The sequence below is a fragment of the Trichechus manatus genome, unplaced genomic scaffold (assembly GCF_000243295.1).
Source record: "Trichechus manatus latirostris isolate Lorelei unplaced genomic scaffold, TriManLat1.0 scaffold00027, whole genome shotgun sequence".
Lineage (NCBI taxonomy): Eukaryota > Metazoa > Chordata > Mammalia > Sirenia > Trichechidae > Trichechus > Trichechus manatus.
Genome location: NW_004443963.1, coordinates 17,122,404 through 17,135,653, shown reverse-complemented (window position 1 = coordinate 17,135,653; position 13,250 = coordinate 17,122,404). Strand labels below are relative to the sequence as shown.

The following is a 13,250-nucleotide window of genomic DNA, read 5'->3' as shown; positions in this document are numbered from 1 at the left end:
AGCTAGTGGATTCCAACTGCCGACCTTTTGATTAGCAGCCGAGCTCTTAACCACTGCACTACCCAGGGCTCCACTGAGCTCCCAGAAGGTGCCAGTAAATGTGGCAGTGGGGTTTTACCCAAAGTTTTCATCACGATAAAGTAAATGTTTCAGTAATGGAGTACCCTGCTGACCCTTTGATCCACCAGTCGAACAATGGAACCTGCACTTCTTTACCCTCACCACTTTTTTTCCTGTCCGGTTGTATTAGTACTTTCAGAGTAATTTTCCCTCCCAAAGAGAAGGAAAGGCAGGCTCTGGACGACAGTGTCTATGAGTTAGATGGTATGAATGTCTCCTATGGACTAGGGCTAGGAGAATACATGAGGGGGTCATGTGGTGTAGTGGAAGGAGCACCGGGGTTCCTTCTCCAAGGACTTTAATTCTTTCCATTAACAAGTTACTTACTCTCTTTGAACCTTAGTTCAAATGGGAATAGGAATACCATTACCTAAAAGTATTGTGGTGATATGCTAATTGTAGAGTCTTACATAAATGCTCGTTACTATTATGCTTTTGAGACACTAATAAAGTAGCAGCTAAATGCCACGACACACAAAAAAATGCCTTTTTTATTTCAAGTGACTTACAGAAACTCTCAAAGCAATACTGTTTTTTGAAGTTTGTTTCTCTAAAGATGAGAACTTCAGTACATTCCTGGCTCCTCAGGCACACTTAAGACTACTATAAGTGAAGCTCCGCCTCCCTAGCGTCTAAGCCTCGCCCCTGTCTGCAAACTTCTGCGTTGTAGGGCCCGTCAAAGCTGATTGACACTCGTATCCACCAGTAAGAAGTGACTTTTCCGTCAATGTCCGGTAAGAGGGCAGGACTTCCTTTCTGGTTGCTAAGACACTCTTGTTTCGCTCCTTGACAACCCTGGTGGGGGTGCGCTGGCTGCGTCCCCGGCTCCGGCCCCCGCGGGAGCAGGTGAGGCCCCGGGCGCGGCGGGCAGCCGGGCGGGGAGGGCTGACCCCGAGGGAGGGCAGGAGACAACGCGGAGCAGGCCGGGCCTCGCCGTCCGCTGAGGCCTTTCCTCAGTCTCCTGCCTGCCCTGCCTCAGCTCTCTCTCCCCCTTTTGGGACCTGCGAGCTTGGTTGTAAAAGATTTCGGAATCGCAACTCTGCAAGCCTCTTCCTCCCTCCCCCGCCCCCGCGCCCCTCACAGCCTCGAGGCCCGGTCCAGGTTAGCGCTCCCACCGCACCATGATCCCCTCTCTTTTAGCGGGATAACCTCACTCAACGCCTCGCACCCCCCCACCCCCACCCCCCGCTCCCCTGCCACCGCTCCCTGCGGCCGGTCGCGGTCGCCTCAGCCCAGACCGTTTGGCTTGGAGAGTTGACGATGCACTGGGATTCCAGACTGGTCATTTCACTCTTGGGGCCTCAGTTGCCCTATCTGTAAACAAGAAGTTGGGTTAAATGATTTCTAAGGCCTCTTCAACTCGGACATTCTAGGATGTTCTGATTCTTTGATCCAACTATAGGCTTCCCGAGGGAGGTAGCGCTGGAGTGAAAAGAGCTTGGCAAACCTAATTTGGATTCCCAGTTGCAGGACCCTAAGCAAGTTACATAATCTCCCTGGGCTCTAGTCTGTGCATATATAAAATTAGAATACTACCGCGCATCTCCTTTGAAAGTTCTGAGGATAATATGAATTGAGGAATAGAGAGCCCAGTCCAGTGTAGATGCTTGATAGGTTTGTTGGTTTCTTTCCTTTTTCTCTTACTAGCCCTCATTTTTCCTCTCTAGGAAGCTTTACCAACTCCCTTCGCATCAACTGTCATCTCTGCAGCTGACTCTAAAATTTACATCTCCAGCTCTAAGCTTTCTCCTGGGCTTCCTTGGTTAGGTATACTTTTGTGGGGGAAGGGGGGTGGGCGGGTAGAGACTGATACATTATGTGATGATTGGACTAGTTGGTCCCCCTTTTATTCCGGATAGTCCATGGTTTGGTGATTTCTTACTCCTGACTCGACATGCCATTTGCATATCTCATCAACAACCTAAACTCAGTAGTTGTAAAAATCAGACTGGCCTACCCATCTGTTCTGCCTGCCTTCCCTGTCTATCAGAGACACCATCCTGTGGCATTAGGGATTGAATTTTGTCATCCCCCACCCCCCAAAATGTGTGTCAACTTGATTAGGCCGTGATTCTTGTATTACGTGATGGTCCACCATTTTGTCATCTGATGTGATGGTTAAGAGCTTAGCTGCTAACCAAAATGTTGGCAGTTCGAATCCACCAGCTGCTCCTTGGAAACCCTATGGGGCAGTTCTACTCTGTACTGTAGAGTCACTAAGAGTCTGAATAGACTGGAGAGCAATGGGTTTGGATTTTTTTGTTGTTACTGTTGTTTTTTGTAAATCCTACCTCTATGATGTTAGGCAGGATTAGAGGCAGTTATGTTAATGAGGCAGGACTCAATCTACAATATTAGATTGTATCTTGAGTCCATCTCTTTTGAGATATAAAAGAGAGAGCGAGCAGAGAGACTGGGGAACCTCATTACCACCAAGCAAGAAGAGCCAGGAGTGCACGTCCTTTGGACCTGGGGTCGCTGCGCTGAGAAGCTCCTAGACCAGGGGAAGATGATGACAAGGACCTTCCCCCAGAGCCGACAGAGAGAGAAAGCCTTCCCCTGGAGCTGGCACCCTGAATTTGGACTTGTAGCCTCCTAAACTGTGAGAGACTAAATCTCTGTTTGTTAAAGCCATCCACTTGTGGTATTTCTGTTATGGCAGCGCTAGATAACTAAGACAGGCATCATCCATCCCTCTGCTATGCCCATCCCACTGGGGCAGTTGCTAAGTTGTGTAGATTCTGCCTCCGTGAGAACCTCACATCCTCCGTTCCTGAACACCCTGGTTCAAGTCTTTAATGTCTATCCCTGGGCAGTAAAGACTTGTTCCCATACCTTCTTAACTGGTGTCTGTATCTCCAGTCTCTCTTGCCAGCCCAGCCCACCAGAATGATTGCCCTAAAACAGAACCATGTCACCAACCACCAAGAGATGTCCAAAGGGCTTCCCACCCCAGCCCCCCAATATCCACACTTCCTAAGCCTAGTTATTAGGGCCCTTCTATACTTCCACACCCTAGCTTTATTTCTCCCTCCTCCTTTCCCAAATTCTATCCTCTAGCCAAATAGGACTGTTAGACTGTCCCAGAAAATGCTTCAACCTTTCTGCCTTACTTGCATCGTCGTAAGAGACAAAACATTCATCCCTCTGCCTGGAAGGTCTTCCTCACCTCACCCGCCTGTCAAGATTCCCGCTCAAATTGCTCTCCTCTCCCTCGCACCTCCCCACCGCCTTAGTGCCCTCCAGAATTCTGTTCTTTCATCTATGTCTGTATTGTGGCACTTAACACTTTCTGCCATGAACCAGTTAGTGGTGTGTGTGTGTGTGTGTGTGTGTTGTGTGTGTGTGTGTGTGTGTTGGTCTCCCACATTAGATGATAAGCTCCTTAAAGTCAGGAACTCTGTCTTTCCTACCGTGGAGTAATTGGAAAAGCATAATCTTTGCAGTCCAATATATTGGCATCAAATCCTGGCTCCTCTTCTTACTAAACCCATTGCCTTCTAGTCAATTCCAACTCATAGCAACCCTATAGGACAGAGTAGAACCACCCCATAGGGTTCCCAAGGGGTGCCTGGTAGATTCAAACTGCCGACCTTTTGGATAGCAGCCATAGCTCTTAACCACTGCGCCACCAGGGTTTCCCTCTTCTTACTAGCTGGGTGGAAAGTCACTTTTCTCAGCCTGGGAGGTCCTCAATAACATAGGGATAATAGTGCCTGCCCATCATTATTGGAAAGAATAAGTTAGATCCTATAGGTAAACCACTCCTCCTGGTGCCTGGCTCAAGGTAAGTGTTCAATAAATCTTGAATGGACTTGGTAGGTCCTCTCCCTTCCCAGGGGACAAATATAATTTAATGACAATTTAAATACTTGTTGGGCTTCTGCCATGTGCCAGACACTGGGCTTTGTGCTCTTGGGGGTCCGGAGGAGACTAGATGCAGGCTCTCGGTCTCAGGCAATTGTCTGGGCGCACAACGCGTGGCTGAGTCGTGATCGGTGAGGTGCCACCAGAATTAGTAATTGTGAATGATTTTTTAAAATAAATCAGTGCTAATTCAAGTTTATTCCTAGGACTGTCAGTCCCTCACATTCAAATCTGTTCCCATGAGTGGGAAAGAAGGGTGGAGAGAAGGAGCTGTGTCGCCCACTGTCAATAGTAAGCAGCTGTTTCTCATGGAGAGTGAATAGCTGTGGTGGTTATGACTTTTTGTTATGCTTTGTGTCCTGACAAAAATGTTTGGGAATTCATCCAGATTTGAGTACATCCACAAGGGTGTACTGTGTGCATCATTGTCGTTTATCATACGGTGTTAGACATAAAGGAAATGTTGAGAATCGTAGACCTAAACTGGGTATTCAGCAGAGATGGATTATGGGATGGTTTTCTCTCTCTCTCCTTCTCTCTTTCTCCCTCTCTCTTTTTCCTCTCCTCCTGTGGTCTAAGGCACATCAAACGTTTTCACTGGTCCTCAGTAAAATGAGAAACAATGACAATATAAATAGCCTTTGTGTGAGTATGAAAGGTAACTGTCTTTTCTTGAGAAGGGCTGTCCTTTATTCTACAATTACCTCCTTACTGTTAAAATTTTCTTTCCTTTATAGCAGATGCTGAGGTTTTTTAATACTCTTACTTAGCAAAATTAAAAATTAGCATACCTGTGTTTGCTCCCCCATTTCAACTGTCTAAGAAATCCAGGGCTCCGAGAAACCTGGTCTTGGGCTTTGTTTCCTGACCTCACTGCTAACATCTTGGATGGCTACCTCCAAGTCCTTCGTTCTCTTTCCCCTCATCTTCGTGCAGGCTTGTTGTTTGTTTGCCAGAAGGCAGAGGGTGGACTCTTCCAGAAGAGGCAGGAGCATGGCCGAGGTGTGCAGTGTATATCCCCAAGAGGGCTGCAGCAGGAGGTGCACTGGGCAGGCAGCCGGACTGGTGGATGCCGAGCATTGAAGTTATTTGTGTTAATGTCTTTTTCTCCTACTTGCCTGTAACAAGGGAGAAAGCACAGACAGTAGAGTCAGACCGCATAGATGTGGACTTGGATCCTGGCTCTGCCATGCTGGCTGTGTGACCTTGGGCCAGCCACAAAACCTCTCTGAGCCTCAGGTGCCTTGTCTGAGAACTGGAAGCAGATACATCCCTCACAGGGTTGTTCTGATGATGAAATGAGACGAGGAGTATGAAAGCACAATGTAACCACGCCACTGCCACCCCGGCCTCAGCCAAAACTGTGTTTGACAGAATTTCCTTGTGATTCTTTTCCTCCTTCAGTTAGTAGCATGGTGATTTGCACCCAGCAGCAACTTGATAGTTATCAGTTTGTTTGGCTAAATGCTTAGATGTTCAGTTGGTTGGTATATGACGAAGCACACCAGAGTTCCCCTTGCAGTCACAGGTGCTGACATTTGCCGACTGCTTCTTCTTGTGGGAACCCTGCCTGGCCCTTTGCTTGCATTGCCTCCTGTCATCCTTCCAGCAACCCTATGAGGTCGAGACTCTTCTTATTCCCAGTTTCCAGATGAGAAAACATAGGCTTAGAGAAGTTAGCATGTGTCCGAGACAGCACACAGACGTGAACTCAGAACCTCCATGCTTGGCTCCGAGCATGTCTTCTGGTCTTGCAGAGGTATGGCGGCTGGGAAAGGGTGGGGAGCCATAGTCCAGGGGCCAAGAGTATTCCAGGCACTGAGTGACTGGATCCCCCCCGGTGGGCCAGCAGACACTCCCTGGCCTTATTTTTCACAATCCGTTCATTTTCCCATCCTTCTCACATACCTTAGCCCTCTTCAGGATTCTTCCCAAATGCTTCAGAAGCAAAATAGTCAATGATGGGAGGTCAGTGCCACAAAGAACAAGAGACAGAGGGTCAAGGGACATGGGCTTCGGCAAGGCTATGAGATAAACAGCCCTGGTGCTGTGCCTCCTGTTGCCTAGGAGAAGCCTCGCGTCAGAGGCAGGCGAGGCTGTGGAAAGCACGCAGAGGGGCCTTTGGGTGAGGAGGAGAATAATGGGCAGAGGGAGAGAGCAAGGCTGCCGCCAGGATGGCCCAGATGGGATGGGGTCGTGCTCCGGACCCAAGCAGATTCAGGGACCCTGGCCTTGGACACACTTCCACGATTAAAAGGCTCGCCTACGTCTGACCGACTTCTTTCTGGGCTGGAGCTTTCAGGCACACATTCATTTAAATGGAAGATTGATAAGGTTATTAACACCTCTGGTTCAGCTATTTTTGGTAGCATTCTTCCCGCAGGACTTTTAATTGTGACTGAATAACTATAGCTATACTATAATGATACAGCATCATAAAAAATTCTCCTACCTTTCTGTATTTGGAAACATATCATCTGTAACTGTCCTTTTTTTTTTTTTTTCTTTTTTTTTTGTCTGTAAGTCTCATCCCTTTTGAATGCCCAGAGGTACGTGTAGTGATTAGGAAAAGCGATTTGCAATCATGTCCTTGATAATGTGATTAAATAATGTTGATGAAGTCTTGACCAATAACATGGTGGTAGTGGGAAGCGGAGTCCCTGGGTGGTGTAAATGATTAACATTTCGACTGCTAACCAAAAGGTTGGAAGTTCAGGTTCACCCAGAGGCACCTCGGAAGAAAGGTCTGGTGATATGCTTACGAAAAATCAACCATTAAAAACCCTTTGGAGCACAATTCTTCTGTGACACATATGAGGTCGCCATGAGTTGGAGCTGACTCAGTGGCAAATTAGAAAAAAACAAAAAGAGAGCAGTGCCATTATAATAGTGCAGAGAGCTGTACAATTTTCAAAATGCTCGTGTGCATATACTTGGCGCTTGCAATAGCTTTCTGAGAATGCAGAGATGGAATTTAATATCCCATCTTACAGAGGAGGAAACCAGGGCTCAGGTTAAATTACCGGCCCAAGGTTACAAAGCAGGAAGAGAGCACAGTTTGTTTCTGTGATAGAACTGGTATTTAAACCTAGATATTCTGGCTCATGATCCTGCACCATTCTCTACTCTTACAAGGCACTTCCCTGACCATCGCCCCGGTGGCTTTTTCCCCTTTGTCCTGGGGCTGGGCTTTGCTGAGAAGTCTGAAGTCCTGGGACGTTTCATCAGGATTCTGTATCTTGAAGCAGAGTTCAAGCAGCCATCAGAGACAGGCAGTGTAGGATTGGTCTCCCAGGTCCCTTCCAGGCTCCCATGTGCTAGCACTTTGTAGGCCCCAAGACTGAGATGAATTGAAAGATTTAGGTGGAAGATGTCTAAGCTGTTGCTTCATCGTTTTAAATCATTCCCACTTGAAAATGTTGGAAAGTAAACCATCAAGCTCTTACTCTTTTATCACCAGTGTAGCTACCACCTTCTGTCACATCTTGATTAATGAGGAGGAGGTGGTGACAAATTGGCCACTACTAAAGCTAGGAGGACAGAGTGGTGTTGGGATGGGCCTGAACATTAATGAGCAAAAAAGACAAAATGATTCACTAGACTTTGTGAAATAAGAAAGATGAGCAGAAGGTATAAAGAGCTTTTGCTTGGTAATTTGCCAGTTTATATGCAGGGACAAACAAAACTGCTAATATCTGAGCGGTGCAAATGCCCAAAACTGATGGGATGGAACCTTCTGTCTGCTGGGAGATCAGAAAATACCAGTGTCTTGGGGTGGTGGAGTTGGTGCCAGGTTTCCAGCCCTGTTCAAAGGAGCCAGCCAAATGGAGTGGCTTCTGAAGCATCAGAGAGATGAAATTGAGAGCACAGCCCAGTAAGCTCAGCACTTGGCCAAATACGGGTCAAGTTAGCATTCGAGTGGTAGACACTGAAAGGGAAGATCTCCTGGCTGCGATCCCATGAGCCCCATGAGGGTGAGTTCTACAAACGTTTTGTGAGTGCCCGCTGGGTGTCGAGGCTGTGAGGAGGCCATTTGGAGTAGTGGCTCAGAGTGCCCAAGCCAGAGACAGTGCCTGCATTCAAAGCCCAGCCCTGCTGCCCACTAGCTGAGTGACCTCAGACCGGCGACATAATACTTTGTGCCTGCGTTCACACAGGACTGAACTCACAGGGCTGTTGCAACACTGAACTGAGGACAGCACAGCCCTTAGAACAGTGGCTGGCATGTAGGAAACCTAAGAGATGTTACCTGTCATTACCTGCCTGTTACTGTACTAGGCATCTTTGTGGCTCGGTGGCTACGAAGTGAAAGTACATTTTTCTGGAAATGGGAGTAATGCTAGAGTAGTATATGACTGTATTTGTCCAGTATTGATTGTTTCAAAGGGTTTAACAAGGTGATTTGTCTTCCATTATATCAGTCTTTCTTCGGAGGTAAAAAGCCCTTTGAACTATAGGATACATTTATAGAAGGAGAAACACCAGGATTTCCAGCAATTCTCCCAGCACTTTTTAGGGAAAGCCCCATCTGTTGATAGATAACTGGGTTAAACCAGCCTTCACATGTGTACCAGGCCTTGGAACTTTCCAGTCACATCTTATGCATTCAGTCTTTCATTTGATTCACCCAGGAACCAGATGGAGGGAACAACACCTTATGAGGGCCTACTACGTGCCTGGCGCTATGTCATTTGCTTTACGTATGTTGTCTCGCTTAATTCTCGTAACAGCCCATGAGATAGGTGTCACCGATGGCGAATCTCAGGCCCAAGGCCACACTGCTGGTGAGTAGGAGAACCAGCATAGCACCCAGGCCTCCCAATGCCCAGCCAGCCAGCAGGACAGGTGGCCCAAGGGGGAGTAGGCAGGAAGAGCAGGGGAGACCGGTATGCCAAGGAGGGCACGGAGCTTCCTGTTCCTCCCGCTGATCAGGGACCTGTGGAGGCGGCACTCACTTGCCAGCAAGCCTAGGATTGTTGATAGTGACCTGAGCCTTTGACTGACCACCTCTGCTGGGAAGTCAGGACTATGTCCATGGACACGCAGAAACACTGCACTTGTTCATTGCTAGCCCAGTGCTCCACTCAGCCTGCTTCAGCCCTGGCCCGCAGTATTTGTCGTGGTAATGACAGTGTGGGCTTGCAGCAGCGTACCAGTGTGTTCTCAACCAGGTCCCAGCATCTTATGTTGACTCATCCTCATCGGCAGACTTGCTGGCCATTTGGAAAAGGATGTGGAGGAGTTAAGACAGGGAGGTGTCAAGTCGTTACTGAGACATTTCTAATTTGTGATGTACAGTTTCAAAGCCAGCTCTTCCTGGTTTTTCCTGTTTTCTACAGCACCCCTTGGGGAAAGACACTTTCTGCTCCCACCAAGTTGGCAGGCCTGCTTCCTGAATCTCCCGGCTGTGTCTTAATCACCAGTCTCAGCACCTCCTGAAAGCCCCACTCTCTCCTCCAGTGGCCACAGTGGAAGGACCATGGGAGAAACTGAAGGGAAGAAAGATGATGCTGATTATAAGCGCCTGCAGACCTTCCCTCTGGTCAGGGTAAGCCCCGGGGAGGCAGGCAGGCGGCCAGCAGGGCCCACACAGCCTTGGAGAGGCAGGTGGAGCTCATCCCCCTCAAGACAGCAGTGGGAGGAAGCTCAGAGCTCTGCCAGCTGGGATCTAGAGCGTTGAGAGTCTACAATGGTTCATTCTTTCATTCATTCATTCATTCGACAAGTATTTCCTTAGGCCACCTACTGTATGTCGGGCGCTGCTGTAGGCCCTGTGGACATAGATGGGAACGAGACAGACAAAGGCTTGACCCACAGGAAAGAAATGTTTAAAGCACATAATTCAGGCAGTAAAGGCTATAAAGAAAATAAAGTAGTGTAGGGGGCTGGAGAGAAGGGGTTAGCTTCTGGAAAGGTTTCTCTGATCAGAGACCTGAATAAAGTTAAGAGAAAACCTTGTAGAGATCTGGGGGAAGAATAATCTAAGCAGGGAAAACAGCCAGCACAGAGGGCCTGAGGTAGAAATGAGCTTAGCATTTTAGAGGAACAGAAAACCAGTGTGGCTGGGACAGAGTGATGAGAAGGGGTGAGTGGGTGGCAGGAGGGTGAGGGGGTCAGAGTGACAGTGGGGACCAGACCTGACAGGCATGGTGGGCCACAGTGAGGAATGTGCATCTGTCCTGAGTCAAAGGGGAGCCAGTGGAGGGGTGTGATCTGTTTTATGGTTTTAAAAGATCCTGCTAGCTGTTGGGAGGAGAGTGGATTTTAGGGTACGGGAGTGGAAGTGGGAAGGCCAGTGAGGAGGTTACTGCAGAGGCCCAGAGAGAGATGAGAGTGGCTGGGTCCAGGTCACAGCAGTGGAGGTGGCGAGACACAGACTCAGGACACATCTTGAAGGTAGAGCCAGTGAGACTCACTGACGGATCACAGGCTGGGTATGAGGGAACGAGGGCCAAGGGTGACTCCTAAAGGTTGTCTTTTGCTGAGCAACAGGAGAGAAATGGCACCAGTTACCGAGAGAGGGAAGGTGCGGGAAGAGTGCGCTTGTGGGGTTGTGTAGACATCTAAGTTGTGGGGTTGTGTAGACATCTAAGTTGTGGGGTTGTATAGACATCTCAGTGGGGCTGTCGAGCAGGCAGTTGGACATATGAGTCCAGAGCCCACGTTAGACATTAGAGGTGAGATGACACTGTGGGAATTGTCCCACATAGGAGACAGCGAGCCATGGAACAGGATGAGGCTGCTAGAGAGTAAGCTAGCTGGAGAAGAGGAAAGGCTGGAGATGGCGCCAGGGCCCTCGAGTAGTTGGGAAGAGGAGGAGGATCCAGCAGAATAGACTGAGAAGGAGCAGCTAGAGAGGCAGGAGGAAGACCAGGAGCCCTCGGAGTGGCCACACTGTCCCTCCAGGCCTCTGGTGTGAAGTCAGTTACCCCTGAGGCCGCCGGGTGGACCATTTCTGTAGCTGGCATCTCTCCGTGCCTGGGCTGGCCTGCTTTCCTGTGTCTGACGTGGTGCTGATGAGACCAGTTGCTTTGTGGCCTTGTAGAGGGCCCGGGCTTGAGAACTTACGTGGCGTGGCTTACCTCCATGCCCCTTGGCCCCGGCTGCATGCCCTTAGTCAGGAGACCGGTCACCTCTGGATGAAGGGCAGTAGGCTCCACCCAGGGCTGTGCAGCTACCTAGTGTCCATGCCTTAAGCTTGGGACAGAGAGGCCAGCCAGGGAGGCCGGGTCATGGCTAAGCCTCTCTCTGTTTGTCACCCCTGCCCTGTCTCTAGCACTCGGACATGCCAGAGGAGATGCGAGTGGAGACCATGGAGCTATGTGTCACAGCCTGTGAGAAATTCTCCAACAACAATGAGGTATTGCCATCAGTGCAGGCAGCCCCTTGTACCTTTGGTGACCACTGGGGACGAATAGAGTGGCCCCTGTCTCTGCAGCCAGCTCCAGAGAGGCCCGCTGGGACTAGGCGAGGGCCTTCCTTGGAGGCATCCGCAGTTTGGGGAAGGGCCGATGAGGGAAGAGGTTGATGCTGACTCGTGCACTGATGGTCATGCCCAGCCGGAGAGGGAGAAGAGCCAGGTCTCTGTGGCACCCCTGCCCATGTCCCCCTTTCAGGGGGGCTGCTGATAGGGTCCCTTTCCCCTCGACTCCATCCACACAGTGAGCAGAGGCCCGCCTAGGCATTCATTCATATATCCATTCATCCATCCAAAAGCTAGCTTGTTAAACACCATCTCTGTGCCAGGCACTGTTCTAGGGGCTGGGGGTACAGCCAGTAGGCATCCACACAAGAATGTCATTCATCAGTCTGGTGGGGAGTGAGGAAGAAGCCAAGGTCATGGCCGTGGGCCCCATGAGAGCCAGGCGTGGGGCCAGTGAGGCCCAAGTTCATGTCCTGTCTCCAGCCTTTCCTGGCTCTAACCTTGGAAAGCAATTTCCCACCTCTGCACCCCAGCCTCCTGGTCTGTATGGTGGCGGGGTGTGGTGCCTCCCTTCCTGGGCCAGTGGTGAGGATTACTCACCAAGACAACGTGGCCATGTGCTCCCCTCAGCCCAGCACCAGGTGAGCCCATGGGGGCGGGCGCGGTTGGCACACATCAAGTGCCCGAGCACAGGGCTCACCCCAGAAAGAGGTTCCTCTGCCCTCCCTCAGACCTCTTCTTCACGGTGGGGGAAGCTTCTTGAAAGAGCAAGCCCAGGAAGAGGTGGGCTGTTGCTATGGCTGAGGGAAGCAGCCCAGCCTCTATTCCTGGAACCCATCAAACCCACTAGGGAGTGCAGGAGAAAGCCTTTTATCTTCACTGACAATAAACCCGACACCTCAGAGTGACGATAATGAGCCTTTACAGTCTGCAGAGTACTCTCCCATATATCACTTCACGTAGCCTGAGAATAGCCTGTGCCTATTTCTCCAGTTTCCAGGTGAGGAAATTGGTACTGACGCAGAAAACGACCAGGAAGTGGCCAAGCCAGAACCCAAGCCCAGGGCTCTGTCCAGAGCTAGTTGCTTGCTTGGCCACTTCAGCCAGTTTTTCCTGGCTGCTGAGGTAACGCCTAGCTTTCAATCCCTGTGTAGCTGGCAGCTGGTGACCTGCGTGGAAACCCTTCCTGAAGTTTCCGTGTGCAGAACAGCACTAATAGGACATCAGGCCTCTCTCTCGCCAACACCTGGTTGCCAGACTTATACCCACTGTCTCCCCCAAACTCACCTCTCTGATGACTGTCCTTTCCATTCCAGAGTGCCGCCAAGATGATCAAAGAGACAATGGACAAGAAGTTTGGCTCCTCGTGGCACGTGGTGATTGGCGAGGGCTTTGGGTTTGAGATCACACATGAGGTGAAGAACCTGCTGTACCTGTACTTCGGAGGGACCCTGGCAGTGTGTGTCTGGAAGTGCTCCTGACACTCTGTACCCCACCCCAGCCCCCCGTTCCCTGCAGGGGCTTCTTCTGCCACTCTTCAGGGATGGGGAGCAGCCACAGGCAGGCCTGGGTTCTGTGAAGGAGAGTGGGGTCTTTCTTTTCGTCCTGTGTACCAGTTTCCTGAGCCACGCCCAGTGTGTGACTTGCTGGCATCTGTAATCCTGGGCTCTCAGCTGTCTCACTCTGAGTCCAGGGTGTAAGCGGGGGCGACAGCTCTCTGGGGGGAGGAGGAGGATGTGGCAGCGTAAAAGGAGGATGTGCCAGCTTCCCCTCTCCTGGGCACCTCTCCCCTGGCATTCCAGGAACCCGCTCCTCTTCTTCTCCAGCACTGCTATAAAGT

General features: G+C 50.2%; 1 protein-coding gene across 1 annotated transcript; it reads left to right on the top strand.

Moving 5' to 3' along the window:
- Positions 1-826: 826 nt before the first annotated feature.
- On the top strand, positions 827-13,037 carry DNAL4 (dynein axonemal light chain 4). The gene is made up of 4 exons (XM_004373868.2): positions 827-966; positions 9,327-9,535; positions 11,264-11,347; positions 12,727-13,037. Exons 2-4 carry the CDS (start codon positions 9,467-9,469, stop codon positions 12,889-12,891), a joined length of 318 nt encoding a protein of 105 aa, XP_004373925.1. The 5' UTR covers positions 827-966; positions 9,327-9,466; the 3' UTR covers positions 12,892-13,037.
- Positions 13,038-13,250: the final 213 nt, after the last annotated feature.

What these genes read in the sequence shown, in the direction of transcription:
- DNAL4 (XM_004373868.2), top strand. Translation starts at nt 9,467, where the DNA reads ATGGGAGAAACTGAAGGGAAGAAAGATGATGCTGATTATAAGCGCCTG. An exon ending in AGACCTTCCCTCTGGTCAGG is followed by an intron (nt 9,536 to 11,263) that starts GTAAGCCCCGGG and finishes CCCTGTCTCTAG; the next exon opens with CACTCGGACATGCCAGAGGA. An exon ending in AATTCTCCAACAACAATGAG is followed by an intron (nt 11,348 to 12,726) that starts GTATTGCCATCA and finishes TTTCCATTCCAG; the next exon opens with AGTGCCGCCAAGATGATCAA.